This window comes from Lepisosteus oculatus, chromosome 5 (genome assembly GCF_040954835.1).
Source record: "Lepisosteus oculatus isolate fLepOcu1 chromosome 5, fLepOcu1.hap2, whole genome shotgun sequence".
NCBI classification, from domain to species: domain Eukaryota; kingdom Metazoa; phylum Chordata; class Actinopteri; order Semionotiformes; family Lepisosteidae; genus Lepisosteus; species Lepisosteus oculatus.
The window spans coordinates 56,673,631-56,700,264 of record NC_090700.1 but is presented as its reverse complement, the minus strand read 5'-3'; the positions used below and the strand labels follow the sequence as shown (position 1 = coordinate 56,700,264).

Below are 26,634 nucleotides of genomic sequence, written 5' to 3'. Positions count from 1 at the left end.
TGACAGTCAACATTTTCACATTTAAATATTTAATCTAGCACATAAACTATATTGCATCTTCTAATATCAGACCCATATGATCTCAACTATATATTCCAATGTTTACAGTTCGTTTTATAGCATGTACAAATATTTACATTCTTCTGATGCAATATTCTTGTCAGTGTCACTTTTTGATTTGTGCATTAAGTTCATTTATTTTTAACCTCAGGTTTCTTAATGTAATTTGTAGTGTGAGCTGTCTTTTTTTCTTAATTTCTTTATTACTCCATTTCAGCCATATTTCCCTAGCTTTAAATATTTCTTTCTCGGCACCATCCATTTGAATACCTGAATCATATCACGGTGTAAACCTAGAAATCGTGTCCTATAACATTTGTATTTCACGCCAATTAAATTAGATTTTTCAAACTTTAAAACAAAGGGGAACGTGTTTTGTATTCTGAATCTTTCAGCAGAACACTAACCATTTACAGATAATTTGACATGAAGTTGTGTTGGGCTGTGTGTCTTCTCTCTACCCTTCCGAGTGGTTTCATTTCATATCCTGTTCCATATTCTCAGCCTTCAATGTGACAGATCATCACGGGTTTCTGTCCTCCAACACGTAAAGACGCACCAACATTTCAAAAACTGTTTCTAACCAAAGAATTATTTCAATACGAGAAAAAGAAACGTCAGTCTTTCTCATTTGATGCGAGATTTGTTGATCATTTTTATTTTATTCTGCTACAGTAGAGAAAATAGTTCGGTAACCGTAAAACAGAATAAATGCATAATATCACAGAGTTTAAAAGTGTGTACGTTTTTTCGACTTGCTTCCCGCACGACACTTGAACCAAATTTCTTATTCCATGTAGCCTATGCATTCTATAAAGTATCTTCTTAAACTCATACTGCATACATTTTATAAGAGTATATACCACATTTTTTCTCATCTATATTTGATCCCTTTGATCAACAAATATTCTCTTTGTTCGTATGCCTATTTCAGTGGTCAAAAACATGGGAAATGTTTATCTGGAGGGCCCATGAAGTCAGGTGGCTAGCTTTCAGTAGCATCTAGCTACAGACGGCTCACATCCCTGAGAACACAGTCTGTGTGCAGACGCAAAGAACAGATGCAGGAATAGTTACTACCGAAATTACAGAATTCATCCCCACGCGAGCAGCCTGTCTCTTTCAGCCAATGACTGGAAAGGACAGGACTCGCAGGAAGTGACGTACACAGTCGCAGAGAGGCCTTCGGGAAGTGACCCGCAGCGGGAGAAGAACTGTGGTGCTTATTAAAGCGGAGCCTTCGGGGTCTGGAAACATACAGAATAGAATTTATATTTCAGTTAAACGCAGATTTGTATTCATTTGTTTTTGAGAGGAGCAAAAAGCAGGTATTTCGTCTGTTTTTTATTTTAGAACATGGGTTAGAGTTATGGTCTTTTGTGGTTAAAATGGAAAGACGTAGCCATAGGACTCACGAGCTGTGTAGTAGTAGCACACAACGTAAAGTTTTAATGCTGTAGTGAGCCCTGGTTGACTACATTCAATTTTCAACTATTGACATATACACGCAGTTTAGTCAGGAACAGTCCCGTCTGTTCCTTGGTTTATTTACCAGGTCCGTGTTTTAGTCCTGCTCGCTGATGTGAAGGCCCTTCTCTCGGCAACTCCTCTTCATAGTAGTATAAGAAAGTTGAGTTTTTTTTTTAAATAAAAGGTTTAAATATCTCCAGGCAAAACATTTGCGTGATGCTGAAGCAGTACGTCAAGCAATGCACATGTACATCAATACAATTGTGTTGTAAACTTTTGTAGTCCTAATATGCAGTATAAGAATATGAGGGTTTGTTGGACTCGGGGGTGCATGTGGTAAACTGATGGTTATATGGTCTTGCAGTACAATAGTGGATACAGCAATCTTCTGTTGTCTTGTACACTCGGAGGCTGCTATTGCTGAAACCCTTTGCAAGGGAGTTTAGAGGATTCTTTCGAACATGGGTAAGCAGTCAAGAATCAACCCAGTTCTGGATGCAGTCTCTTCACCACCAACATAAAACTCGAATCCAGTGGATACGATTTTGCATTTTTTCCCTTTAGATTAAGAAAATCATGTTTGGTGCATTTAGTTGCAAAACAAAAGTAATGATTGTTTTGTTTAGTACTTCACTGTTTTTTTTTATTTTTCACCTGTTAAATTCAATAGAGATCATTCTGATTTACATTGACCATGCAGAAACCTGTTTATACAGCAGGGGATTTACTGGGGCAGTGCGAGGGACGTGGAAGGGTTGCAGGTGCGAAGGCAGAGCTTCACCTGAGAAACCAAGACTGGTCTGGAGTCCAGAGCCTTAGCTGCAACCCCAGGCACCTGCCTCTGTGTTGTTTGAAGTGATTGTTGGCGATTTTGGTTTTATTTAAATTGTGAGGTGTATGAAGTGCAGGGAGAATTCAGAGTGAAGTTTAAGCATGGTATACAGTGTAATATGATTAAATCCAAAAAATGTTCTGGGGGCGGAGTGTGTGTTTGGACCTTTATAACACCCAGGGAACTCTGAGTGGAACTTTGCATTGCATTTGTTACCTGCTCTCAGTATTCTGGCATCAGGCTGCTTCATTAACCTCCCACAGGTAAGAGAAAATAAGATGCTGCACCAAGAAAATTAGAGATCCAGGGGAACGTGCTTGATAGAGCAACTCTGCTGACAAGACACTTATAAAACTTTCAGGTTGCCTACGATATGGTAGGCAACTATATATATTCTGTATTGTAACTACTGTGACAAATTAAGTTCCCGTGTTTAAGACCATTTGTTTAACAGGAATACTGTTTTGGGTTCAGTTCTGTAGTGCACGATGCACAGAAGCTCCGACAGTTGGATGAAAAGCCACTTGTTGTGTTGCAGGCCAGGATGGCGGCGGACTGGCTGGGGAGCCTGGTGTCCATTAACTGTGGGGAGACGCTGGGGATGTACCAGGGAGAGGTGTCTGCTGTGGACCAGGCCAGCCAGACCATCTCCCTCAGACAGCCCTTTCACAATGGGATCAAGTGCCCGGTGCCTGAAGTCACCTTTAGGTGAGGTTCCAGGAGGCATTGTCTCAGACTACTTTTCACTCAGGTTTCAATCAAAAGGAGCTTACACAATATTTAACTTCAGTGTTAGTCTCTTTCTCACTTGTACGTTTCCATTATGATCTACTGCCATTATGTAAACTTAAGAGCAGACAATGTTTCCAAAAATCCTTGACGAATTTCCTTATTTTGTTAAATTCTTACATTCATTTCATTGACATTTTTTAACAACATTGGATTCTTTTCTGAACCTAAATATGAATTTTTGATTATTTCTGTTTGGAAAAAGCGGGATGATTTTAATCTGAATTATCTGTATTTTAGATACTTTATTGATCCCTTGAGGGAAATTGGAGTGCAACAGCAGCTTAACACAGACAACACAGACACAGTGTAACGAATGATACAATAATAATAATACAATACAATCAGTACAGTGCGAAGTGCACTAAGAAGAGTTACTCACAGTCCAGAACACACAAAGAACAGAACAGTACACAAAAAAGTCGTATTGCACAATATGATTATAAATATAAATGTATTGCTCAGGTCCCTGGCATATATTGCACAAAAACAGTTTTAAACGGGAAAAGAAAAAGAACAGATGTATCAGTTTACTGTTCAGTCCAGAAACGTCACTGTCAATGTTGCCTCTGCCCAGACGCAAGGTGGATGCGTCGTACAGTCTTATGGCAGAAGGCAAGAATGACCTCCTGTAGCGCTCCCTGTCGCACCGTAGATGGATCAGTCTATTGCTGAACGTGCTCTTCATTTCTGCAAGCCTGTCATAGAGGGGATGGGAGACGTTGTCCATGATGGCCTCTAGTTTGGACACCATTCTCCTCTCGGTCACTACCTCCAGGGGGTCCAGGCCAGACCCAATGACAGAGCTTGCTCTCCTGATGAGCTTGTTCAGCCTTTTAGAATCCACTGCTCTAATCCCAGAGCCCCAGCATACCACCATGTAGAAAATGACGCTCCCTACCACCGACTGATAGAACAGATGTAGCATTTTACTACACACATTGAAGGACCTGAGCCTCCTCAAGAAGTAAAGTCGGCTCTGACCCTTCTTAGACCACTCCCATGGATGTAGACAGGAGTAGGTTGGACCCTCTTCCTCCTGAAGTGTATCACCAACTCCTTAGTCTTTGCTACATTCAGTTGCAGGTGGTTCTCCCCACACCACTCCACAAAGCGGCTGACCAGTCCTCTTTACTCTTCCTCCTGCCCACCCTTGATACATCCCACAATTGCAGAGTCATCTGAGAACTTCCGCAGGTGGCATGACTTTGAGCTGTCTTGTCTTGAGGGTCTTTAAATTGTCCCGGGTGTGAGTGTCAGTGTGCGCCCTGTGATGGACGGGTGTACTGTCTGGGGTATTCCCACTGTGCCCGTTGCTTGCTGGGATTGGCTCTGGCTCTCCCATGACCCTGAATTGGAAGAAGCTGTCAGGAAGTGGGTGGATGGTTGGAATCACTTCTTACCTTTTGTTTCTTACAGATTCAATGTGGTCTGTGTTCTAGAGCTTCATTCTCAGTCTAGACCTGGTCTGAAAATAAGCCTTTGAATTGCAGCAGATGTAATTTTATGTAATATTTCTTAATTTTAATCTATATCAATAAAGAGTTCAAAGTTGGTTTTGAACATTGACACCAGCGTCTCCCTAAATGATCGTTCTGGGTGATGCTACTTGCATATGACATCAAAACCCACATCATATCACTTTATTTTGTTTTACAATCCAGCTGTTATGGGATTTTTATTTCCAATAAATTAAACAATTAGCCTAGTGAGATTTCAGCTGCAGTAATTAAGCTATGTTCCTCAAATGGAGTTTCTGAAGCTTGAGATACTGTGTAGAATGATGCTAAAATGTGGCATAAATGCTGGGCTTTTCTGCAGAACACTTAATTTCTGGCCTCAATAAAATAATGTGTTCATGAGTGAGTGCCACGGTGGCACGCCCAGTGCAGGTGCCTGATGGGTGTTCTCGGCTTCCTTTCAGTGCTATGGACATCAAGGAGCTGAAGATCCTGGAGATCCCTGGCAGCAGCGCAGGGGGCCAGCCAGACTCTAGTTCCTCAGGCCACAGTGGCCGGAGTGCCAGGGCAGCAGGGGTGCCCAGCAGTGCACCGATGGCTGTGCCTCGCAAAGGTGAGCTGAGAACACAGGAGGGGTTCAACTCGCCTCAGCAGTGTTCAAAAAGCTACGGGGAGCGCCACCTCGATGCCAGCCAGGCCAAAGGCTTTCGCCGGCGGCACAACTCTTGTAAGTACGGCTCCTCTGGAGGGTGACATGGCAGGGACCCAGCGAGAGCGGAGTGCTTCTCTCTGTGACGCCTGAATAGTTTGACAGAACATGTCTGTGCACCAGGCTGTAGATGCTCTCTTCTGTCCCATTCTGTCCCATTTGTCTTGAAGAGGCATGTGCATGTGTCTGATCAATAGTCTCTGAGCCCTAGGTGCCACGTCATCCCAGTTCATCCCACATGATAAATCTCTCGGGTCTTGCAAGTAGGAAGGTGATTGCATAACTGTCACATTCTCATCTCGCATGGAAGCTGTTTCTATATAAGCTGAGTGAGGATGTGTTGTCTTGCAACATTTAGCAATTAATTGATCTGCGTATCTTGCCGAAAATGAAAACCTTCCTATTCAATGCAGATGTCAGCTCTGTGTTAAATAGATTTGTTCTATAACCTTGGTGTAACAGACAGACTTCTGGTACCAAATTGATTAAATCTTTTTTTTTTTATCTGAAGAATGCATGGTGTTCATGCACACTATTTAAAACATCTGGTAAGAACATCAGGTTACAAACAAGTGGAAGCCATTTTGTTGCTTATTTCACAATCAGCTAATAATTCAAGGATCTGAGCTTCTGTCTCTTGAAAGAAGCCAGGTTATCTGCTTCTGCAGAATTGCTGGGCAGCTAGTTCCAGGCTCTCTCAACCTTTGTAAGTAAAGAGTAAAGAAGTGCCCCCTGTTCTGTTAAATACACTTCCACATAATTTCCGTTTGTGTCTTCTGATCTGTCTTAAGTAGTTCACTCTGAAGATGTCTGCTGGGTTGATTTCGTCAATGATTTTGAGGATTTTAAAAATTTGTATTTTTTCCCTTATAATCTTTGTTTAGGATTAAAACGTTCCTTAATTCTGTTGTTATATAGGACATTCTCTGTAGCCCCAGAATGAATATGATTTTGTTTGGGCTGATTCCAGGGCAGAAGTATCTTTTTAATGTAGTGATCAAATTTTGTGAACAATATTCTAACTGAGAACCTTACTAGTGTTTTATTCAGTTAAATCATTACATTTCTAGATTTACAGTATTTTGCTGCAGTCTACAGCTTAATGTTTGCTTTTTCACTGCTTCCCACATTGTTTAGAAGATACAGTATGACACCATACACTTTAATAATCCTCAAGGGGCTAAAGTTGCCAAAACAGCTCATAGACAAATGGTGAAAGATCATAAAAGCACTACAGAGATGCCTTAGGTATTGTAAATGTGTGGAAAATACATGCTTAAGTCTGTTTATATAAGTAGTTTTAGTTTTGCTACCAGCGTGCCAAGCCCTGCACCTCTAAAGAAATCAAGCGTGACGCACTATAGCCCAGTACTGGCTGGGAGCTGAACCCTGGTCAATTGCTTGAAGGCAACAGTTCTAACCACTGTTCCACTGACACACAGATGTTATGGTCTACTTAGAAAAATCTTAAGTACTGGTGTTTGTCATGATTATTTGTGCATACATGCTTTATACTTCTCCAGTAACACTGCTCTTTGAGAATAAGGCAAGAAGAAACTGTTTCACTATTTTTAATTACAAATTTCCCATGGTATCTGATGCATGTGGAAAACCTGGTGTCACTCCTCAAAGATGCCACAGTGTTAATAAAAAGGCAGATCTCAGACAAGTGTCCTGTATTGCCTGTTAAAAAAGCAGGGTTTTTAACAAGGCTGCAGTAGTGAAGGAATGAATACAGCTGAGACCCTGACTCTTCCTTGGTTTGTGTGCTGTCTGGGCTGTCCTGACTGGGATGACCATGGCAGGCTCTGAGGTCATGCTGGGTGCTCTGACCATATGTTCTTTTTCGCTGGGGTTATCGTAATTGCATTTCTTTGCCGACCCCAGGAATGGCTTGGATTAGAAGGTTTGATTTATCCAATTCCCATAGCGTGCTAAAGAACAGGCCTGAGCTCCTTTCCACAATACTTGTGTGACAAAAATCAATAAACAATGCCTCACCCCTGCCCCGCACTGATCTACCGGTGAGGAGGGGGAGGTTATGCAAGCAGGGCCTACGTGCCCCCGGCCCCTCTCAGCCCCCACTCCCTCTAGCACGCCACTGGCAGCCGCCCCACAGAGGAAACCCCCACAGGAAGTCACGTTGTCCCAGTACTCTAATTACAAGGAAATAAATCCTGGAAGCACTGTTTACATTTTGGCTTTTTTCAGCTCGTGGGCCGTGTGCCAGATGACAAGTTGCTGGGCTGCCTTTGGTTTAACAGCTCCAATGCACGGGCAGGGATGGCCAATTCACACGCAATCGAATACTTTACACCAGGAAGCTGTGATGGGCCAAGGGACTGAGGGTCGCTGAGCTGATTGTTTGGACTGAGCTCTATGGGGAAAGCAGTACAATTTTGACATTGAGTGGAATGCAGCAGTGGAGAAATAATCTCATCTGGGTTTGTATTGGTGTTGAAATAAAAACAAAATAACCACTTTCCTTTGTGATAAAGCCTGAAGCTTTCCTGTGATGGGGATGGTGATCCATTCTGATCTCTTCTGCTCAGAAAGCTGCTTCTCCTTTTTGCAAGTCATTCTCACACCTTTCTACTTTGCTTTGGCTTTCCACACAGTAACAACCAGCGTTTTTCAGAGAGCTGCAGGGGTTTCTCTTTACGCCTTTAATGAGGTTCTCTCGGCTGTTGTTGTGTTCTTGTGTGTGTCCAGGATAGGCTTCTGATTGATCCTTACGAGGAATGAGTATGTTTCTTGATTAGGGATCAGTTATCCTAATAAGTGACCCTGATAATATTTTAAAAGACCCTAATAAGTGCTTAGGGATGGAAATAGTCTTCAGTTGTCTGGTTACTAAGGGTTGCTGTCACTATTATTTTTAATAATACAACTACAACCCTTAGCAGCCAGGCAGCTGAAGATCTGTGGGATGTTTTACTACAGTGACTGCGGCTAGTCAGCTCCATGTTGCAAAGTATACTATTCCCTATTCCTAGTTCTGACAGTGTGCAACATGTTCAGCACTTGCCAGCTGTTTCTTAGGTCTGTGCTTTCCTTTCAGTTCTGATAATGTGAACACATGTTCAGACAAGTGTCCAGTCAGACATGATTCCAGACCCTCTTCCAAAGTTTTCACACAACAGTCCAATTGCAAGCTAGTATTGTCTTCATGTTTTCCTCTTTTTGGTGCATTCCAGATGTGCTCACCCAGGGTGTATTCCACTGGAGTGATAATGCTGTTCAGAGCTCCCTCTGTTGGTCAGCAGTGATAAAGTTCAGGAACTTGATTTCTTCTAGGAAAAACGTGCATATCTCTTACCTGACATTGTTCTGCAAATATCCTTTTCTTTTCTATTTGAATTTGAAGTATAGCAACACACCTTATTGTCAGAATTGCTATTTTAGTGTTTGCATTTTGATTTCTGAGAGGTTTATTTTCTTCCATTATGATGCAATACAGAAGTAAAAAGCCTCTAGAAAATAGTTCCATAGCATAAATACTGTCAAAGCCTTCATTAGATTAGCTTGCCATATTAAGGAAGAGATTCATGTGTATAACCTTTAATAGTGGCCATCAAGCTAAATATAAATATTATACAGAGCCTGTAAATCGTTTAATGAAGAGGCTGGCTAAGAGTCTTCAATTGCTTTGGCAAGTGAGTTTCACTTTCACTGCACATTAGAAGGTGCTGCCACCCGTTGTGTGGAGCCTGGTGTTCGACTGGGTAGTCCTGACTCAGCCCAGCTCAGATCAAGAACTGGAATATACTCATGCAGTGATCTTGGGCAGTTGACATTCCTATATGTGAGCAGGAAAGCCTTAAAGTCCACACAAAATTTCCCTGAGTGCCAGTGCCGTTTACAGAGAACGGGATTCAAGATGTACTGAAGCATTAGAGAATATGCCAGCTCGTAAGCCTACAGTACTTTAATCTTGATGAAATGGAGGCATGCACAGTATCTGTATTTCAGCATCATATAAAGCTCAGTTAAAACCTTTGCAGTGATACACAGGTGGAAGACATTCCTTAAATGCACTTCAGATAATAAAACAGTCAAAAGTATTACTAAGGTTTCTAATTTCCATCACAGGTTTGGCTTTAGCACTATCTGCAAAAACATGGAGGTCACCAACTTTGCAAAACCAATTTTACGAGTGTAGGCTTGTCACAGTTAAGCATAAGGATGTTGTGCTGTATACATATCTTAATGCTACATGGGCACCTCCATAGTGCAGAAACGGCAAATGTTGCATATGACTAAACCTAACAACCTAAATCTGTCTTCAGCTTAGCAGTGATACCCAAGGCCACGATGGTGACTGATGTGACGAAGAGACAACATAAAGAGGTCCCAGAACAGATATTCTTGGACAACATCAGAATTAAAGTATTCAGTGTTTACAAGTTGATTCTATCAGGGTTTATTGATTCCAAATGACCAGAAGGAGCAGAATAATGAAGGGAAGTAACCTGCATTTTACATGTGCTCCAATATGATGTTGTGATTCATGGTATCAAATATGGCACCTAAAGCCATAAGAAGAACATAGAGCCAGAGGCCATCAGCTGATTGTTACCCTGAGAGGAGCTGTTTCAGTTGCTGTCTAAACCCAGATTGAGGAGGTTAGAGAAGCTCATTAAATGCAAGATGAGTCTGGAATTGAGCTGCTACTGCCCATTCCAGGATACCTGCTAGAAAAGACAAATTAAAAATAGGATGGTAGTTGTAAAGTCATTTGGCGTCATGGCCAGTTTTTTTCTAACTGAATAATTTAAAATATTGGATTGACCGAATGATACAAACACTTGGATTTGTAGGATGTTTTTATACTAAGATAGCGATCGCAAAGTTAGTCTGTTTCCCATGTGTTCCTGGTGCGTGTGCTGTGGCGGAGGCATGTTCCTGTGAGGCGGCACAGAGAGAGTATTGATCTCTGTTCCTTCACGAGGAGAGTCCGCTCGTAGCAGCAGGTGAATTCTGAGGCTGTCTGCGGGGGGTGGGGGGGGGGTTGTGCGATTTCAAGTTCCCTTCTTCTCCTCGCGCACGACGAGGACCTGGCAGAGGCGGGCCGGGGGCTGTGCCAGGCCATCGGCGTGGGGCACGTGCCACGGCAGGCGGTGTGGACAGGATGTTCGTGCGGCGCTGTGCGTAGCGTGAGAGAGGGATCGCTGCGATGGCACTCGGGTCTCGCGTGTGAGCACGTCTCGCTCTTCCAGCCCTAGCGTGAGAGCGCTGCACCTGGGAGTCGAACACCAGGTTTTTCCAGTTTTCTTGTTCTCAGTTTGTTTTCTTTTTGCTCTTTGATGGCAGGGAGCTGCTCTACTCCATCAGGCTTTATTTAAAAGGTCTGTCATGTCTACGTTATTCACGCTAAGAAAAGAACAGAGGAAAATCGATCGGCTACCGTTTTCTCCATCTTCATATTAACAGTGCCCGAGATGAGTTGTTTACAACAATAGGTTGTTTCCTAATATTTTTGCTTTTGTAATTAACCAATCAGTTCCCACCACAGTCAAGTAATGTTATGTGGCAAAGACCAAAGACGGCGCTGAAGATGTCAGGCTGTCCAAGACCAGCTGAATCAGTGCCCCGACAGAAGAGCACGTACAATCAGGAGTGTTAACTCTGTCGCTTGCTTCAATGCTGTTAAGACCAATCTAACAGGAAATGCAGCTCCCCATTTCAAAGGTACTTAAAAAGCAGGTCAGAGTGTTTAGTTTACAAACTAACTTGACAAATCTCTCACTGTCTTACTTTCCAAGCCAGCATTATACTATGTTTTATATAATGCTGGTGCTTTTGTGATTGTCACAAGTGGTTTTTCAAGCCATATTTTTTGCCATTTCTGAAGCTGTTTGGCTATATTACTGTATCAGCAAACCCCAGGCATTCAGTGTAATAAGGTGCAGTTGTAATACAATACTGTAAAGTAGTAATACATTAGTGTTTCTCTAGTTTTGTTTGGGTAAGTAGTTAATCTTAAATTTAATACTGACTATGTATATGATTTATATGATAAAAGGCCATCAAAATAAATGGTTGCAGATACCCATTGAATGTTTTGTGCCTTTACTACAATGGAGTCCTTTGTCCTTTGTTCCTACTATAATATTTCCTTTACAATGATATGAGGTTTATGGGCTCGAGATGCAATCATGGGCAAACATTTTCCTGTTCTTCTGTATTGTAGCGTGTTTTTTTGTTGGAAAGAGCTTCTCTTGTTTAATGTCTTTATTTGGCCTGTTGTTTTATTTTTGTTACTTTCAGTACAGGTGCATCTCATCATCTTGTCTGTGTCTCAGGGTCGTCAAGCAGCCGGGGGCAGAGTCAGGCCACGCCGAAGAAGAATGGGATGAAGAATGGCGGTCCGCTGAAAAACAAGGATGACGAGTGTTTCGGGGATGGCATGGAGGACAGCCTGGACACGGACTTTGACTTCGAGGGCAACCTGGCGCTCTTTGACAAGGCTGCTGTCTTCTCCCAGATCGAGACCTCCGAGCGCCGCAATGGGGCACGTTCTCGTGGCACCCCCAATGAGCGCACACCCTCGCGCTACCGGCACGACGAGAACATCCTGGAGGCAGAGCCTATCGTCTACCGGCAGATCACCGTGCCTCAGCATGGCGGCAAAGAGTACTGCACTGGTAAGAGCTTTTGTCCCCTCGCGCCTCAGCCAGAATGCAGTTTCAGCATGCAGTAATCCTGTTTCCTTTGGTTTTATGTGCATGTATATAGTTATTTCCATTTGTTCAGCTAGATCTTTCTGCTGTTGTGCTCTAGGACTTTTAAATTGCCAAGAATCTGAACGAGTTAAACGTTTTAGCCAAACACTACATCTCTCTGTGTATTCTCAAGCCTCTGTTATATGCATATTCCCCTGCTCCGTGATGCACTTGGAAGTATAACAACATGGATAGGTTTGTATACGTCTCTATGCCTCTTGCACAGGGGAGTTGTGTAACTATCTGTTCTACATGGCCAAGTTCACGTTGATGGGGGACAGTTGGACTGCGTGTTGGACTCCTTCATGTCGCACTCATATTCACACTCTTCTAGTCAGGCTTCATACTTTTTCATTCATTTATTGATCAAAATGATGGAACATTAAATGTCTGTTGGGGAAAAAGTATGTGGGTTAGTCAGGAGTGTCAATCAATGGGATGACAATCAGGTGTGAGTTTGGGTGCCCCTGCCCTATTTAAAAAAAACATAAACCTGAGTCTTCACTACCAAAGTCTGGTCTTCACCACACAGGTTTGTGAACGCATGCCATGCCTGTGTTTTTGAGAAAAGTTTATTTTTTTCTTTTGAATAGTTTTCGTCACTGAAAGGTTAGATTTCTCTCATATTTTCAGTGTAAGATCAAGCTGATAAACAACAAAGACATTTTTTCATAGCCTTTTTTGCTCATCTTTACCAGGGTTGCCAATAATTCTGGAGGGCACTGTAGGTAGGGGGGCAACATTTTCCATTCCTTCAGAGCTCACACTATAGACAGAAAGTTTGGGAGGCAAGGTAAAGAATGGCTTTTATGATGATCACTCTGTCATATCCCCAAGTTACTTAATACTGACATTAGTGGTACAAAAATGTTTCAGAGAGCATTTTGACCAAGCAGTCCTATGTTAGGTCTCATGCCAGTGTAACCAACTTTTGGCCAAATGATCTGGGTTAGTTTTCCAATTGAAGCAGTGGGGGGTGATTAGTATCTGTGTGTGTGACATCATTGCGATCAGAGTGATACTGTATATGGTGAAAAATGCTCCATAGGGTTTTATGAACTGACTGAAAAGTGCATTGATGTGTTTGGTTAAAAGCACATTTTTCCCTCTGTAAGATTTGTAAACAGAAGGAGGAAAAGCAGCAGCAGCAGTGGTATGTTTTGCCATCATTATATCAAACGTGTTGAACAGGAGAACACATTGTGGTGTTGTCTATTCCTTATGTGGCTCGTAGAATGTTGTCACTTTAATTTTTGGACAGTTATGTATTTCTTTGTAAAAGGGTATTAAAATATATTAGTGATAAAAAGAGAGATTGCAGAAACAAGCTTGTTTCTTGACAACTTTTAGGTATTTCAGTATTTAGACTTGTTTTATGCATACTTGCATTGGCCCTTACCAATCATGGCCTCCTAATAATCCCCATCTATGATCTGGCTTCATCACTCTGCTCTCCTCCCCACTGAGAGCTGATGTGTGGGGAGAGTACTGATACGACTGTGGCTGCCATCGCATCATCCAGGTGGGGCTGCACACTGGTGGTGGTGGAGGGGAGTCCCCATTACCTGTAAAGCGCTTTGAGTGGAGTGTCCGGAAAAGCTCTATATAAGTGTAAGCAATTATTAATGATTATTATTACTGGGGCGCTGAGAACTCAAAGTTTTTGACCATCAAGAGAAACTAGAAAGCCGCCTTGGGAGGCAGTGCTTGGAATCATTATGAATGGAGCTATTGAGTCATTCATTTACCCGAGCTGTCTTTGCATTGTGGTAACATAAACTATGAAGGGGGGTGGAAGTATTGTTTTTCAGATTTTTACCACTTTACTTGAGCTGGTGTAACATGGTAACAAGACATCCCTTCCTTGTGTGGTGTAACTGGATCCTTTGGCAATATTCTACAGGACAGCCAAACCAACACCCCCTGATGAAAGAGGCTGGTGCTGTGTTTGTTATTGTTTCAGCGTGGAGGTGAATCAGCCTGTGAGAGCAGTGTATACAGAGCTTACAGCATGAGCCTGCCAAAACACTCCAGTCTGTTTCAGGGCTGACAGGAGGAAGTGTTTGTACTATTTCATGCTTTTAAAGCAAGAGCACTCTATTAGGTGACTGTACTGTGTATATTATTATTATTATTATTATTATTATTATTATGTAGTGTATCTATGTGCATTGCAGATTTTCTCATGTTGTGAGGTTTCTTTTATCTAAACAGAACTTGAATTAGAAAAATATTCCTCATGGTATTGCTTTGAGACCACCTCATTCTACAGGTCGAGAGCAGGTAATGTACTGTAGGAAACCAGTAAGACTCTGAATGCACGGCAGTCTGATCCTTCACAGCCTGCTGCGAAGTCCAGGCTCCTGGGAATTAAGCAGAAAAGCTTTGTTTCTAGGTTTTAGCCCCACATCTTTATATGCAAATATCCACAAAATATAAGAAGCCAGCAGTACTGGGCTCTTGTGCTGTGCAGTGGAGTCTCGTTCGTTTCCAAGGAAAATGCAAGCAAGCCAGAGTGGTGGGAAAGCCAGTCCGTCCCCCTGCTTCCAGGCGAAGTTCTCATTGAGGAAGCTGAGCTTTGTGGGGGTGAATAGAGGCCTTCATTCATGGGCTTTCTTAATTCTGCTCTTCCCAACCCCAGGAACTAAACTGCCAAACCTGTTATTAAAAGCTCATCTGTGACAGAACTATTTACATAAACCTCTTTTTGAAAACTGGAAGAACCAGAGATTGCTAACCCAGATTCTGGATTACTGTAAACAATTAAATCAGCAACTTGATTCATAAAAAGGAGCAGTGCAGGAAGGAAGTGGAGTCTGCCGGAGTATGTTGTAGAGCAAGTGTGTGTTTGCTGGTTAGAGCTAGACTTTGTAGGTTGTAGTGTATATGTACTCCTTTCAGATGCTTTTCTGCTTTACTGCTTTCATGCTTTTTTTTTAATTAAGACAAATTATGTATCACAGTGATTTTTGTATTTTTATAAATGTATAATATATTAAAATATTATTTACTTGTTTCTCAATCTTCTGAGGTATTGAGAAATAAACTGTAATGGTCGTGGTATCACATTTTAGTTCTGACCACAAGACTGGGCTGCCACACGTCTTCCAGCACCAGCCTTCATGCTGTTTCAGGCCTTAGCAAAGTGACTCAATGATGAAACTTTCATCTGTAGGCCCAGGGAACTAACCCTGCTGCCTTTCAGGATTCACCATTGAACCACAATTCTGACAATCTGGTTACCCAGATGTTCCTTTTCTCTCCGGTCACTCCCTCTGACTGTCCTCGAGCTGTAGCCTGAAAGCCTTTCTCCCTCGTCTTCTGGAACTCAGCAGCTTTCTTTCTGGTCCTGTTGCTTTGACCCCCCCCAACCCGCCATGATATTCTTCATGTTCCTGGTGCTAATTACGCGGGAGCTGTTGCTGAAGTACAGGCAGTTCCTTGGGTTGTTTTCTTCGAAAAGCTAAGCATGAGCTTTTGAGCAACCGCTCGTGCTTTGTGTTCAGAGCCAGGGTTAAAGCTACCTTCCCAGATTGTCAGAAAGGCCTCCGAGTGCCAGATCATCTCCTGAATTACAGCACACAATTAAGTGAGACCTACAAGAGAGCCTTGTGAAATCTCAGATTTGCACTTTCTGAGCCAAACATAATTAGACTGGCTGCAGTCCAAGCCACCACCCCCCCCCACCCCCCTTGCTGTGTATTAGTTTCAGCCTGGGTTGTCTTGCACTAAAGATTGCTTCCAGCTCAGTTTATTTTACTGCTGCTGCATGCTCCCTGATAACCCAGTTTAGCAGGTTAGACCTTGCGTGTGTACTCACTAGTTACAGGGTGTGTGTGTGAGCGTACACATTCAGTGAGGGGGGCTGTGACTAAAGAATTCTCATTGTAAACACACCCGGAGGGACTGTCTAGAAGCAATTAGCACAAAGTACAACTTTTTTCTTTCTCTGTTAATTATCGGTAGGTTGCATGTCAGGGAGCAGTTGTTCCTTTGCTTATCACAAATCTCTGCATATGTGTGTGGAAGGGGATAAGTAGAGACTTTATATCTCTTTCTCACACACTGTAATGCATTGACCGCCATAGTGAGAGCACTGAAGCTCCTTCCTGTGCTAAACAGAATGCCTATTGAAGCACAGGTCATTTTCTATGCAGCCACTTCATATAGTCTCTAAGTCAATTCTTTAAATAAGTGCTTTATTTGATAATCGGAGATTCTTACACAAAAGAATCATGCTACATGGAAATTGCATTTATAGTACTGTTACATAGAATGTTTTTTTACAGATTTATATGTCCAGAATAATTGTCTAGCATTGACAATACATTTTTTTGTTTTGGGATTGTATTTGTCCAATTTGACTGTCAGATTTTTTTGTCATTCCAAAGAGACAACATGCCTTTTCAAAGTAGCACCTTTTCTGGTTTTTCCAGTTGTATCTTCACTTGCACATTAATATAGCCCCCCAGAAATCTGATTTGAAACATGAGTAGTACTTATGGACTCTTGCACACATCTGTGCACACAGGGTAGACATCATAGGCTCTGGTCCAAGCTACCTCTTTGCCACTGAGCCATGGTTGAAGATCAGTGCAGATTATCCCCTGCCGTTTGTGCTGCTGGCCTGCAGAGTATGAAGAGGTAGATGGTGGCTCATTTATGTTTTTAAGAACGTAAATAAGCTCACATGACAATTTTCTTCAGCTATCAATTCATTTTTTTCCAGAAAAAAACCTGGACTGAGTGAGCATTTAAGAATACATTTTATTGACGAACTGCCAGCCGAGGCTAAATCTTAGTTTCAGTTAACTAGGTTTGATGTAAGCTATGCACATCAATCTTACAGCAAACTTTGAAGAGTGTCTCACTTTTCCAAAACACTACTTTACTTTCACTGTTTTGGAATCGCTTATTCTTAGTCACCTAGATTCAGTCCTACAACATTTGATTCAGCATAGACAGCAAGCGTCCTTCAGATTGCATGAGTACCATCTTACCTCTTCATACTCTGCAGGCCAGAAGCACATACAGCAGAGTTTAGGGCCTGATGCACTAGTGCAGCTCTCACAGGCAAACTGTCTCATACACTTATGTAGTCTGAATGTCTCTACAAAAGAGCATCAAAGGTTGATGGGTCTAGGCTTGTCCAGGAAAAGCCTGAATACAAACGAAAGTCAAACAAGTCTTCACTCTATGTGGTTTGCAGTTTCTTCCTCCTTTGGAATCAAATGAAGTCAAAGTTGAGCTTGTTTAATAAAGTGGAGCCTCGTCTTTGGGGTTAGTATTTACAGGAACGAATGTGTTATACTTGGGTGTTTTAGATTTCCATTTTGGTCCAAGGTTGTTTTAATAAGGTTCAAAACACTTGTGGTGCAGAAGAGTTCACGATGGAGAAAACGCAAAGAGTGCCCCTGTGGCTTGAGCAGATGAGTCCTAGCGCTGTGAGCAGAGGGAGCTGGAGTTTGTGCTTGTGGGCTGATGAAACAGCGCAGTGGCAGCTAGGCTGAGCTAGAGGAGGGGCTGGGGGAGGGGACCCAGGGACTGTGCTGGGAGACCTGAGTCAGAACTTGGAACAGAACTGCATGTGCAGCAGCCCTGGCAGAATAATATGAATAAATTCACATCAGATCTGGTTTCAGATAACAAAAAATGCATTGTAGAACAGGGATCCTTTTTTTTGCGATTGTTGTATATGTTGTCCATTGTGATGCACTATACTTCAATTTAATACTTTAAGGTTGACTGTTTCAGCTTGCTGTATCTAAACTGAGGATATGTGCAATGTTCTCTTTTAAAATGACAAATTATGATGAAAAATGTGGCTCTTATTAATGCTCCTAGGAGCTCTTGTTTACGAGAGAGTATCCTATTTTGAATCGGGTGTCTGAACAAGGTTCCTTTCATCAATAGTTGAAACCTGCCATTCTTTGCTTCAACTTGTGTTGTGGCTCGAGGGAGGTGCACATCGCACACAGTGTCTCTGTGACAAATATCACTGGGACATCACTGATGCCTTGCACTATAGCCTTAGATTGTAGCAGTTTATTTTTAGTAGCTGCAGCTATACTCATTAAGCCGAATACACAGATGCAGTTGAAGCAAGGATCTCCTAATTTCATTGACTTGACTAAACCTTAGCAGGTTCTAAGCTCCAGGTTACGGTGCTCATTTTGTGTTTAAAGTGGAGGTTTTCATTGGATGAGTTGCTTGGGAAGGCTATGGCTGCTTTTGCCTTCTAACTGTAGAGGAGTCGTACTGTGATGTAATGTGATAATTTAATTGACAGCTGAGAAGTTTGACAATTTTAAAAATCAAACTTAAATATGCCCGTGCTTCCATTTGACATTGGTTCAGGAAGGTGTAAAGGAGTTTGTAAAATGGTTTTCACTGGTAGTGATGGACAATGGTAACTTCACCGACTGTTAGGTGTTAGATTATATTTGCTCATCATCAAGCTGTTTGAAAAATGGGAATGGGAAAGAATCTGCTGTGAAAATACAGTACAATGTCTTCTTAATGGTGTTTGAATTGATAAAACAACATAAGGCTTCATAGTTAAGTGTTACGTTTCAAAGTAACTTTTAATTTACAGTTCACTTGTAATTCACTCGTGCTGTTTGTCACTACAAAATATATTCCTTCTCTGAAACCAGTCACTTAGTCGCCCCTAGCTAATTTGGTTGCCTGTAGCAAAATTTATAGATGAATCAGTCCAAGTAACTGAAGTATAAAAGTACATGAAGTAAAGGATATTGCTTCACCCTTAAGTTGGCAAGCTTGTAAGAATCTGTTAGATGTAAGAAGACTTCTGCTATCAGGAGCATCTTAATACCATTATTTATAGGCTTGTTTGTTAAAACTAAAAATCAGCTGTTTAATGTGTATTACTTCATCAGCTTATACGTGGTCTAAATGTAAAGCATCTGTTTAGCCTCAAACAAAGACTGGTTCAGTTCAAGGAATTTTAGTGATAAGGCAGAATTATAATTCTAAGTATTTTAAGTAAATCTAAGCATATATACTGTAAATTACAACAAAGAGACTATTTCACTCTCAAGGGCACCAGTGTGACTTGGGTACAGTTTGCTACTGAGGTAAGAGGCACTTTATGGCACAAAGACTTGTGTGTAGAGCAGACGTCTATTTCATTATGTTGAGGATAATTCTCACGGCTCCATTTGATTACGTTGGGCATTGTCTGTCTGGTTAGTTGCTTAAGGTATTTGACGGTCTCGGCATGTTTAACGATTTCCCAGATCATCCCTTCTTTGAGTCTCTTATCTCAGGGTCCGTTCCGGGAAAAACTAAGGTTGCTGCTGGAAGAGGTGTTAGTGGGGCCAGCGGGGGGCGCTCACCCTGCGGCTCATGTGGGTCCTAATGCCCCAGTATAGTGACGGGGACACTATACTGTAAACGGGTGCCGTCCTTCGGATGAGACGTAAAACCGAGGTCCTGACTCTCTGTGGTCATTAAAAATCCCAGGGCGCTTCTCGAAAAGAGTAGGGGTGTAACCCTGGTGTCCTGGCCAAATTTCCAATTGGCCCTTACCAATCATGGCCTCCTAATAGTCCCCCTCTGTGAATTGGCTTCATTACTCTGCTCTCCTCCCCACTGAGAGCTGATGTGTGGGGAGCGTTCTGGCGCACTATGGCTGCCGTCGCATCATCCAGGTGGGGCTGCACATTGGTGGTGGTGGAGGGGATCCCCATTACCTGTAAAGCGCTTTGAGTGGAGTGTCCAGAAAAGCGCTATATAAGTGTAAGCAATTATTATTATTATTATTATTATTATTATTATTATTATTATTATTATTATTATTATTATTATTATTATTATTACAGACTCCGGCCTGGTGGTGCCCAGTATCCCCTACGAGCTGCACAAGAGGCTCCTGTCGGTGGCTGAACGGCACGGCTTGTCTCTGGAGCGCAGGCTGGAGATGGCCGGTGTGTGTGCCAGCCAGATGACACTGACGCTTTTGGGTGGACCTAACAGGTAAGGGGGTCAGAGTGCACACAGCTGTTGCCAGCATTAAGGATGTGATCAGCAGGGATGATATAATTCTGCAAATGCACCCTCTAGCTGGGCTGCCTGAGACTTTACTGCGCAAATTTCGATTTTACATCCAGATCTTCTAGGGATGCCATGATAAGATATAAAATAAGATCACTTTATTGGCCATAGACAATTTCTGCAATGGTATTAGGAACTTGTGTTTTCGCATCCCCCAGCTTGCTCTCCATGAGACACAGACAGGGAGAGAAGCTTGGGGTCAGAGCGCAGGGTCAGCCATTGTACAGCGCCCCTGGAGCAGCTGGGGTTAAGGGCCTCGCTCAGGGGCCCAACGGAGTAGGATTCCTCTGCCGGCTGGAGGATACAAACTGGCAACTTCCCGGCCGCAGACTCAGATCCTGACCCACCGAGTCACCTCACCCAATAAACTGCAAAATGATTAAAAATGTTGTGGTAAGGAGACTTTGTTATATGTGTAAAGAGCAAGCAGTGCAGCAGTTCCTTCTGCAGTAAATGCAGTCTCTACCACTATCCACTAGGGCTCCGTTTTAAACTTCAGTCTCACTTTGCTTTTGCGCACATGTAGTTACCTCTAATAGGCTTATCTCGTACTTTTTCACCAAAATGTGTATTTCGTAACTCAATTTCATTAGGGAAGCACGAAAGTGAATTTATCATTTTGCCGAGCAGTATGGTGTAGGGTAATGTACAGTACAAATGTTTTATAATAATAATTGCTTACACTTATATAGCACTTTTCTGGACACTCCACTCAAAGCTCTTTACAGGTAATGGGGTCATTGCAGCCATAGTGCGCCAGAACGCTCACCACACATCAGCGATCAGTGGGGAGGAGAGCAGAGTAATGAAGCCAATTTATAGAAGGGGATTGTTAGGCCATGATTGATAAAGGCCGATGGGGAAATTTGGCCAGAATACCGGGGTACACCCCTACTCTTTTTGAGAAACACCCTGGGATTTTTAATGACCACAGAGAGTCACGACCTCGGTTTTACGTCTCATCCGAAGGACAGCGTCTGTTTACAGTATAGTGTCCCCGTCACTACACTGGGGCCTTAGGACCCACATGAGCCGCAGGGTGAGCGCCCCCTGCTGGCCCCACTAACACCTCTTACCACTTTTAATGGTAATTCTCACTAATTTACTGTATTGTATATTTTTAAGTGTATGCTATGTTTGGTCTTTAATTATTTTAATTATAGAGTTTTAAAACAATTTTAAGCATTTCATTCATCGTTTCTGTCCCCAGATATTAGAGGAGTTTCTTTTTCTGCCTCCAGGACTGCAAGCTGCTGCTACATTCTCTCACTCCACTGTGATGAGCACACACTTGTTAACCATTAAAGGACAAACTCTTGGTTAGCCAGTTATTCTGCTCTCCTGTCCCTCCTCCCTCACCTGCAGACAGGGCTAGGGCAAATAAAGGAGGATGGCATAATATCCTGAATGGTAATTCTTTGTCTCCTCACACAACTAAGACAGGGTTGCTTCTGACTTACAAAAGATTTGCGTTATGTGAAGACTTGCAGAACGGAACCCTTGCATAACCCAGGGAGTGGGTGTGTCCTGATGTCCTTTTCACTGTCTAGTCATCAAAGTGGTAGCTTTATATACAGTCATGTTGTTCATCATTTGTGTGCATTATACACAACCAATTGCAGTTTTATGAAACAGCTGATTTTGGAAGCTATGTTCAGTAACATTGGTTTTAATAGAGTTTAAGCAAAAAATGAGTTGCTTGTTTTGTGCAGTTGAAGTACCAGTGAGACTTGTAGCTCAGAACATACCCAGCCCAGTCTGGCAACTCCTCTGTCCTTGTACTGTTATGTGAGCCATTTTGTACCAGGTCTGTGCAAAGACCAACAGGCTGATAAAGCAAGGTTTGTTGTCTTTCCCGTCATTCACGCCTATTGCTGGAGATATAAACACAGCTGTCGCTGCGCCTCTCCTTTTTGTAGCCATTGGCAGTACTGCATTGATCACTTAAACTGAACTTCACACCTCAGTTAAAAGCAACACAGGGCCCAGGACCATATAGAGTGAGTTACACAAAGTAATCGGATTGCAGAGGAGCAATGGTTGTTTTTTGGATAGATTACATACTTCAGTTGCATGCTGAGATAGTGTCTTTGTGCAACCTTGAGGTTTCCTATCTTACATAGCTAATGTGTGTAAACTGCTTTCTTCTTGCTCTGCCTCATTGTAGCCTGTCCATTAAGTAGAGAGTTTAGATAGATTTGCCTTTTTCTTGATAAAAAGCTTTCTTCTTGTCTCCTGGCACTTTGTATGTTTGCATTATCAGCCAAATATGTGCTAATGATGAAAGTATATGTGACTGTCTAGAGCCTGTTCCTGTGTGGGTGGGACATGTGCCTTGTGAACTGTAGCTGTGTAGCCAAGGCAGTCATAAAAGTTTACATCCTATAGACAGTGAATCAAGAGACGTCTGATGTCTGTGCTGCTGGTTCTGCAGCTCAGGAGGTCTTTCTGGAACCACCAAATGCCTGCAGGATTATGTGACGGGGATGCATGATGAGCTAATTAACAGCTTTCCGATGTGGCAAATGTTTAAGAAATCAGGAAAGCTAGAAAGCAGGCATAAATCAAGAATTCCTTCATTCACATTTGGAAGTATTTTTGCAAACTTGCCAGTCTTTAAAATCTATTGTGCTGCATTAACAAGACTGTTGACATTTATTGTACACAATAGCTTAGAAAGCATTTTGACACTGCCCTCTTTTAGTGAAGTGACAGAGGACAGGTGTTGAATGTTGTTTGTCAAACTTGTTTGAAGTTGCTTTTGCTGCCAGAAATCAGGGGAAACAACTCTGACAGTTGTTGAGTGAATCCTTATGCTACCTGAGAACTAAGACAGAAATGCATGTTTGTGTCATTCACTTAAAAACAGGTGATAGCAAAATGCATCAATATTTTGTTGTCTGCATGATGAAATAAAAATTAGTTTGTGGAAAATCATCAGTTTTGCAAAAAAATACCACCCTTTTTCGTCAGCTGGCATCTTGTATCTATAGCAGGTGTAAATTGTTAGACATTATTACACAAATCATAGATCGCGCTATAATGATTCCTGTTTTGCAAGTCTGAAGTGAATTTATGCAGAGTGGAGAAGGGAGACAGAGGTTCAAGTTTTTTAACAAGGAACCTTATTGACTGGTTGTGTTTTTGTTGGAAAAATAAATTTGTCAATAGCCTGTGAATCAAAATCTCTCATGGTGTGCACACAATCTGAGTCAGTTAGCTGCAGTGATATCTGATAACAGGAATCACCATACCTTTTTTTTCCAGGTTGACCCCTAAGAATGTGCACCAGCGCCCCACGGTGGCCTTACTGTGTGGCCCTCATGTTCAGGGCGCACAGGGCATCAGCTGTGGACGACACTTGGCCAACCATGAGGTCCACGTCATCTTGTTCCTGCCCAACTTTGTGAAGATGTTGGAGTCCATCACTAATGAACTCACGCTCTTTGGCAAAACAGATGGCAAGCAGGTCTCCAGTGTCAAAGGTACACAATCTGAAACTGAATCCACAATTCTTTGTCCTGTGTGCTTTTAAGCGTTTAAGATTTTGTGGATTGTCTAAATGAAAACTAATTCAGTACTGCTCAGAATACAATATTAATTTAATGAAATCATATTTCAAACTGCAGAACTTCTGTTTTGTGTTGTATTTTTAAGTCTCTTAAGCTAATATTTGTCTTTTTTTATTCATCAATAAAATAGGATCTCTTTGAAGTATAAGGAGATGTATTTATTGTGCTCTGAAGGTAATTGTGAAAATGCATCAAACACTAAAACTGCTAAAAGGGTTTTTGTATAATGCAACACCCCCACCTGTTGGTTGTTTTTTATATTTCAGCTGGGTATTTCAGCAGCTTTACAATATCTGGTTTATATGGATCCAGTTTCTCTCATGTTTCCTTGTCATCACACGTTCAGATCATATGTTTTGGTTTTTGGTGCTTAGCTTCATTGTTTGTTCATCTTAAATCAGTTTTAAAATTTATGATACCAGTCTGAAAAAATGGTTTGAATTTAAAGAAAAAGGGCCACACTCGTTCAAGGCCCCTCAGGGCAATTCCGGATCACCCAGACAGCATCATGTACCTCCAGCAACCTTATTTACTGTATCTCTTGCAGTAAATGCCCAGCCATCTACATTGGAGAAACAGGAAGGAGACTCGGAGACCACTTCAGAGAACATGTTAGGGCTGTGAAGATTAAATTTTTTTCCAAGCCTACTGTTTCTCATTTAACCTCTGACGGCCATGATCACACTAATCTCTCCGTCTGTGTTCTCAAAGCTGTTTTTTTCCTAACTCCAACATCCGAAAGACTACAGAAGCTAAAATTATCCTGCCACTAGGATCACACCTTTCCCCTTCTCTCAAGGACAGACTAATTTTCTTCTAAATTCTCTTTATTCATTGTAGGTTTCATTTCACACCTCTCTTCACACTACCTGATTGGCCACTGTCTGTCACCTGTTCCCACCTCCCGCCCCTCCTCTCTCCCAGTTTTTGTTCTCCTGCTTTGCTGTCTGCCCCGTCTTTCTCACACCTGAAGAAGCCTCCAGGGCCGAAACATTATGTTTTCTTTCTTCTCTTTTCAGCATTGCTTATAATAGTCTCATTGAGAAGACTGATGTTGAAAGCCTGTTGTGTCCCTGATCGTATTTGTCTGAACCCAATACATCGAAATCACTAACTATTTTCGCATCGGCTGATACCTGCTCTGTAGGTTTAAAATGGAAACTATAGTTTAATATTTATTATTTTTGAAATGTTAGTTTTAAAGGTTTCTGGAGTTTGCTGTTCTTAGTTTTGTTGGTGTAAATGAGCTTGTTTGTATTCTGTATCTGTTACTGTTGTAAGATTGTCTGTAGCTTTAAGTTTAGTAATTTTGGAGCATAAATGGTCATGTTGCACATTTTTAGTTTAGGTAGTGTACATGTCCAGGCTATTTTTTGGTGAGAAATATCTCCTGTGGAATCCCAGAACAAAATATGCTCCAATACTAGCAAGCTATTCTAGGATGCAAATGGAAATGCACCATGTGTGGATGCACTGGAAAGATGTTTGAATAATGGAGAATGTGGCATTTTGTTGCGAGAATATGCTGTGGTCTTCTAATTCAGCAGCCACTGAGTCCCTGGCACAGCGCGAATCTCCTCTGTGTAATCCCCCAATACTAACAACAGCTGAGCAGTGTGTATAGCTGTGGACAGAGGTGTTTTTATGAAATAAAAGGAATTTGAATCAATGGGAACAGTGAGGAGAATGTTTTAATCGAAAACAAACACCTGTACGGAGACTACACGCCAAAGGCAGGGATTAGGAGGTTTAAAATTGCATGGGCAGTGGGAGCAGTCAATGCAGGCCACAACCACAGGCAAGGCTGAGCACAGTACAGAGGGGAGGCAGTGTCTAGCCACTTCCAGGGCTTTCTGGAGAATTCCAATAGGCCCCGAGGCCCAGGAGCCTGCTCCCCCATTGAAAAGGGGACCTTGACAATGTGGAACTTGGTTACTGGAGCTGTCGATTGTGTTGTGTGCATGAACACTAGTGAGTGTTGTACAGTGTGTTGCCTGCCTTATCCCCAGATTGCAGATCTTCCTGAGCAACCATTTGTTACAAATTAAATATGTAAGGTTAGAATGACGATTCTGCAAGATAAAGTTAAGGTTTTCACTTTAAAAGTACTTTGAACACTGTTTGTAGTTCTAGCCTCGGGCAATCTATTGGGAATGAGAATTCTTATTGTCTTTTTGTAAACTTGATCAGTTTACCAACTATACTAGAATTTACATCATTGATATAATTTAAAGTAGTGGTCCTAGTACCAATTTCTTTGGTGCTTCACCAATTGTGTTCTCAATCAGAATACCTGCATTTCCCTGAATGCCTACTGAATTTAATTTTGAGAATTCCTTAGAAAAGTAACTATCAAAATACATCATATCATTCATTTACTCGGTGTGTACATCACTGTTTGTTCAAACACTTCAGTTTGAATAAATGAGCAATTGTTTTCCATTTTTTTAAATTAATCATGATCTGATTGCCATATAAGTGATCCTCCAATTAAAATCTAAAAATAGCTTCCATGTCCTTACACATAGAAGATGTCAGAATTACTGTTGCTATATAATTGGTTCGGTATTGTCACTCTTATGAATGGCTGATGCATTTATAGTTGTCCCTGTCTTGAGTGACTGGTGGAAGAGTTGCAACAATGGGTTCTTGTTTCCTTAATTACAACTGTTAAGGTTAATTAATCCAAGTACTTATAGAACCTAAAATATTTCTGCCTTTTCTATGCTGATCTTTAATATAGAACTTTGTCCTTCCACTGCCTGGACACGCTGTTGGGACGTTCTTCCTTAGTGACTGAAATACTTTTTAGTACATCTATTTTGTTATCTAGATGTTTTCCATTATTGTTCCAGATATATTTTGTTTCATCCTTAATGGTTCCCTCACTGCTGTTTTACTGCAAATGTTGCTTTCCATTGCATGTAACTCATTATGTCTC

The 26,634-nt window shown here is 41.8% G+C and overlaps 1 protein-coding gene across 3 annotated transcripts in view; it reads left to right on the top strand.

Annotated features, from left to right (window-relative positions):
- Positions 1–1,246: 1,246 nt before the first annotated feature.
- The window catches only part of edc3 (enhancer of mRNA decapping 3 homolog (S. cerevisiae)), a 33,604-nt gene continuing 8,216 nt past the window's right edge, over positions 1,247–26,634 (top strand). Inside the window, exons 1-6 of one of the 3 annotated variants that reach the window (XM_069190698.1) lie at positions 1,247–1,388; positions 2,901–3,070; positions 5,076–5,224; positions 11,626–11,967; positions 19,890–20,043; positions 23,389–23,606. In XM_069190698.1, coding sequence (XP_069046799.1) covers positions 2,907–3,070; positions 5,076–5,224; positions 11,626–11,967; positions 19,890–20,043; positions 23,389–23,606 — 1,027 coding nt within the window. In that variant the 5' untranslated portion in view covers positions 1,247–1,388; positions 2,901–2,906. Of the gene's footprint in view, positions 1,389–1,780; positions 2,626–2,900; positions 3,071–5,075; positions 5,339–11,625; positions 11,968–19,889; positions 20,044–23,388; positions 23,607–26,634 lie in introns of those variants that run through there. The other 2 variants (XM_069190696.1, XM_069190697.1) reach the window with 2 other exon arrangements.